At 67.3% G+C, this 4,050-nt stretch overlaps 1 protein-coding gene across 1 annotated transcript; it reads left to right on the forward strand.

Moving 5' to 3' along the window:
• Positions 1 to 254: 254 nt before the first annotated feature.
• EMIHUDRAFT_107504 (hypothetical protein) lies at positions 255 to 3,939 on the forward strand (the record flags this gene model as incomplete). Its single annotated transcript, XM_005757193.1, has 4 exons — positions 255 to 976; positions 1,223 to 1,292; positions 2,428 to 3,360; positions 3,808 to 3,939. The coding sequence occupies 4 exons, from the start codon at positions 255 to 257 to the stop codon at positions 3,937 to 3,939; spliced, it is 1,857 nt and encodes a 618-aa protein (XP_005757250.1).
• Between the last annotated feature and the right edge of the window lie 111 nt (positions 3,940 to 4,050).

Here is a 4,050-nt window from a genome sequence, read left to right on the forward strand (position 1 = left end):
CCGGGCCCTTTCCTTCGGGCAAGCTCGCCATCATTGAAAGCCGGTGTGAAAGCCGGTGTGAAAGTGAAACGTAAAAAGCGCGAAAAAAGAAAAAGCGTACGCGGAATGCGTGGGGCGACATACAGCGGCACCGCCAGTTTGTGCCGCGTCCGGTTCCGAATTTGCCGTACGCACGCCACCTGCAGCGCTGGTCAAGGTTGGGTTCGGCACCGGGCACCCACTCGATGCCGGACCCCGTGCCTGCGCCGTCGTCGATGCGCCTCTGGCTGCCGCACAACGCCCCACCCTCGGCGCCGGCGGCGGTGTGCCTCGCTGGCCAGCTTCGCGTGCTCTCCAACGCGTGGCTGCAGGACAACCTGCTCGACGCGGTCCTACGGCCGCTTCGGGCGGCCCTCTTCATGCACGTGAGCCGGCAGTCGCGGTCGTGCGGAACCCGAGGCATGCGCTGGACCCGCGTGCTCGTCGACTGTGCGTCGCCCGCCGCCCTCACCTCGCGGGCGGCGCTGGACGCCATCGTCCACCGGATCGCGCCGGCGAGCATGTCGCTGCTGGACGACGAGCTGCTGCTGCGGCAGCACAAGCTGAGCGTGGCATCGGCTCCAGGCGTGTTCAGGCGCACTGCAGTCGGCTGCCCATACTCCACCTGCGCACCGCTGCTGCTTCGCTACGCGGGCTGCGCGAGCGACGTCGAGCGCTTCGAGGCAGAGCGAGGCCAGCAGTTCCGTTGGATCGTGCGCGCGCGCCCCGACCTCCTGTGGCATTGCCGCCTGCCGGACATCACCGCCGCGCGTTGGCCGCCAGCGCGAGCCTTGGCGTACACCTACCGCGACTGGGTGGCCGTCTTCTCGCGCGGGGTGGCCTCCACCGCTCTCCGCCTGGATTCGCGGCTCGCGCAGCCGCAGCCGTGCCGCAGCCGCGGCTCCCACGAGCAGCTCCTGTGCCTCGACTCGCTGCTCGAGGCCGCCAACGCCTCGTGGTGCGAGATGCTGCAGGGCGAGCCCGCACAGCGACGCGGAAACCTTCGCCCCGCCATTAGCCAGCCAGCTGGCGGGCCAGCTAGCTGGTGGGAGCAAGAGACCCGCGAGGCGCCGGTCGCGATTCAGCGTGAGGCGACCGCTCGAGGCCGGCGCAGGCACGCCCCGAGCGCCGCCGTCGAGGGAGACGACCATGTCGGCGCGGCGCCTCGTCGGACGAACCAGACGTCGCGCCTACCGGTGTGCAGGCTCTGCATGCCGGAGCCGCCGAGGACGGACCGAGAGCCTTCGCGGCTCGAGGCGAGCAAGCACTGCACGGTGCGAAAGCAGCTGGGAAGTCCCGGGCCAGAGTGTCCGAGCATGAAGGACGGCGACGATGACTAGCCCTGTGAGTTTGTCTCACTGTGTGTCGCTCCAACGTGTGCCGAGTCTCTCTCACAGTGTGTGTGTGTGTGTGTGTGTGTGTGTGTGTGTGTGTGTGTGTGTGTGTGTGTGTGTGTGTGTGTGTGTGTGTGTGTGTGTGTGTGTGTGTGTGTGTCCAATGGCAGTTATCAGTTGCGGCCGTCGCCGCGGCTCGTCTCTCTCTATCTGCCGCGGCGGCTGTGCTGGTCGTGGTGCTGCGTGCGCGCGCGCGATATCACCTGGATTTGCGCACAGATCGACTCAGCCTGCCGCGGTCCTCGGATACAAGGTCGCCGCCGCCACGCCTCGCCTACCGCAGTGCAGACAGCGCGCTCCAAACTCTCGTCTCTCAACTCGCCTCCGGCTCCGCGCCCCTCCCTGCCGCCGCAGGAGGGAGTCTGCATGTCTGGAAGGAGTACGTCAAGGCGGAAGAATACTACAACTGCGGTAGGTAGACATTCTACCTCCCATCCAACCCACCGAAACCCGTGTGGATGGGTTTTACCGCCGCCTTTTACCATCCATAGCCGTCGGGTTTTACCGCGCGTTCTCTTGGTGTCGTCTATGGTTTGCTAGACCCATGAGACCATCCTCACCGCGCTATCGGGCGCCTCCACCGCCGCCCTCAGCCACGCCGCTACGACCGTCGGAGGCGTCAACTCCGCCGTCACATGGTATCAGCTCTGATCGCGGTCCAGCGCCAGCCCAACACGCCAATCCGCCCGCAGGCTCAGCGCCTGCCATGCGGCCGCCGCCACCAGTGCTGCGGCCGCCACCGCAGCAGCTGCCGCCACTGCCCACCGGCCCGCCACCAGGGACGACTGGGCACGAGCCACCCGTCGGGCACGTGCCGCCCGCCGGCTCCTACGCATCACCATCGCAATGTGGTGCGGCATCGCACAGCCAATGCGCAATGCCGATGCAGCCGGTCCCGCCGGCCCAGCAACTGCATATGCATGGCGGGTGTGGAGCCCCACAGCCCTTCTTCAGCCAGCCCTTCTGCGCCAGCGCCGGCCAGCTGTGCTCGCAGCCCGCTATGTATTCGCCGCAGCAACAGTACGGCATGCCGCAGCAGTGCATAATGGACCCGGCATTGCCCCCCTTCATGCAGGGCATGGCTCAGCCAGGAGGCTCCATCCACCCTGCCCAGTGGGAGCAGCAGGCCTACTGCTACCCGCAACCCGCCGGTGCATACGGCGCCATCCCGCCCCTCTGCGGAGGCGCAGGCACGTACCCGTCTCAGGCCTGGATGCCACCAGCAGCGCCACAGCCGCCGCCCGCGCCAGCACCGCCTCCAGCGCCTACGCCTGGTGCCGGCGCCGCGCCCCCACATGCCGCCGGCTCCGCCCCTGCCAATGTCACCGTCGATGAACTACGGACGCTCCTCAACTGCGCCAGCGTCTCCGGCGCCACCTCTGCCAGCCGCAAGTCATTCAAGGCGCTTTCGGCGGCCGAGGTTAACGAGCTCAAGACGAAGCTCGTCAAGACCGACATCGTCCCCTTCATCAACCGCTTGTGGAGGAAGGCGTATCGCAGAGGCGAAATCTTCCGCCGGCTCCACGGCTTCTGGGCCAGCGGGACTCGCAGCCAGCTCGTCGCCGACATCGCAGCAGGCGACAGCGCTCTGCTCGAGGCCGACACGTGGCTCGCTGACGCCATCGGCAGCTGCCTCGACCGCTCCGCCGCCGCCGTCGAGCTCTTCTTACGCCGCCCCGAGAGCAACGACCTGTATGCCGAGGCACAAGGCGTCACCACGCTCCTCCGCATCGCCGCCCTCGCACGCCACGAGCCAGGCGCCGCCATGACGCAGGCCGAGCAAGCCTTCGACGACAGCAAGCCCCTCTTCATGGGCATGGGCAACGACGAGGCGCTGCTCGCCGTCACGCAGATCGCCAGCGAGTTCGGCATGCTCAGCGACCGCTGCCGCAATACGCTCGACGTCTACCGCGCCATCGCCGACAAGCTCCCCGCCGAGGCGCGCACGGTAGGCGCGGAGGGCGGCGCATTCCGCAGTAATATTCCGCCGAGTATGTGTAACACATTTTGTGTATCAACCTTCGCGCTGTGCGAGTCCCGAGCGACAGTCGCGCGCTTCTGAGTTGGGCGTCTGTCTCACGGCAAGATAACTGTAAAAAACTAAAAGGACCTTAAGCGATCTTCATGAGAGTTCATGCTACACGGCTTACAACTGTACGCGCGCCGCCGGAAGCGGAACAACTCTCGGCGAGCACACACCGAGCCCCGGGCCCTTGCGCACCGGGGCCGTCTTGCTCTTGGGTCCTCTCGGACTCCTCTGCATCTCCTGGGGACTTCGACGAGAACGACGACGGCTGCCCCCTCGATACGCATACGCTACTTCTCGTGTGCCGGTAGTGACTGTGCTATCGCCGCGCCCGCCCGCGGCGGCGGCCCGCCCGGCGCAGCGCTGCAGGCGGCGAGCGCGGTAGCGGCAAGGGGGGCGGCGGCGGCGGAGAAGGCGGCGGGAGGGGCGCTGGTCGGCGGTACGCTCGTCGGCACGCTCGTCGGTACGGGGGAGGCGGCCGCGGGCGTCGGGCTGGAGTAGTGCGCCTTCATGTGTGTCTTGAGGTTGTACCTGTGTCCGAGAGATGGGGAGATATGGGGAGAGGTGGGGAGGTAATGGGAGGAATGGGGAGGGATGGGGAGGGATGGGGAG

The sequence above is a fragment of the Emiliania huxleyi genome (genome assembly GCF_000372725.1).
Source record: "Emiliania huxleyi CCMP1516 unplaced genomic scaffold EMIHUscaffold_92, whole genome shotgun sequence".
In the NCBI taxonomy this organism is placed as follows: Eukaryota; Haptophyta; order Isochrysidales; family Noelaerhabdaceae; genus Emiliania; species Emiliania huxleyi.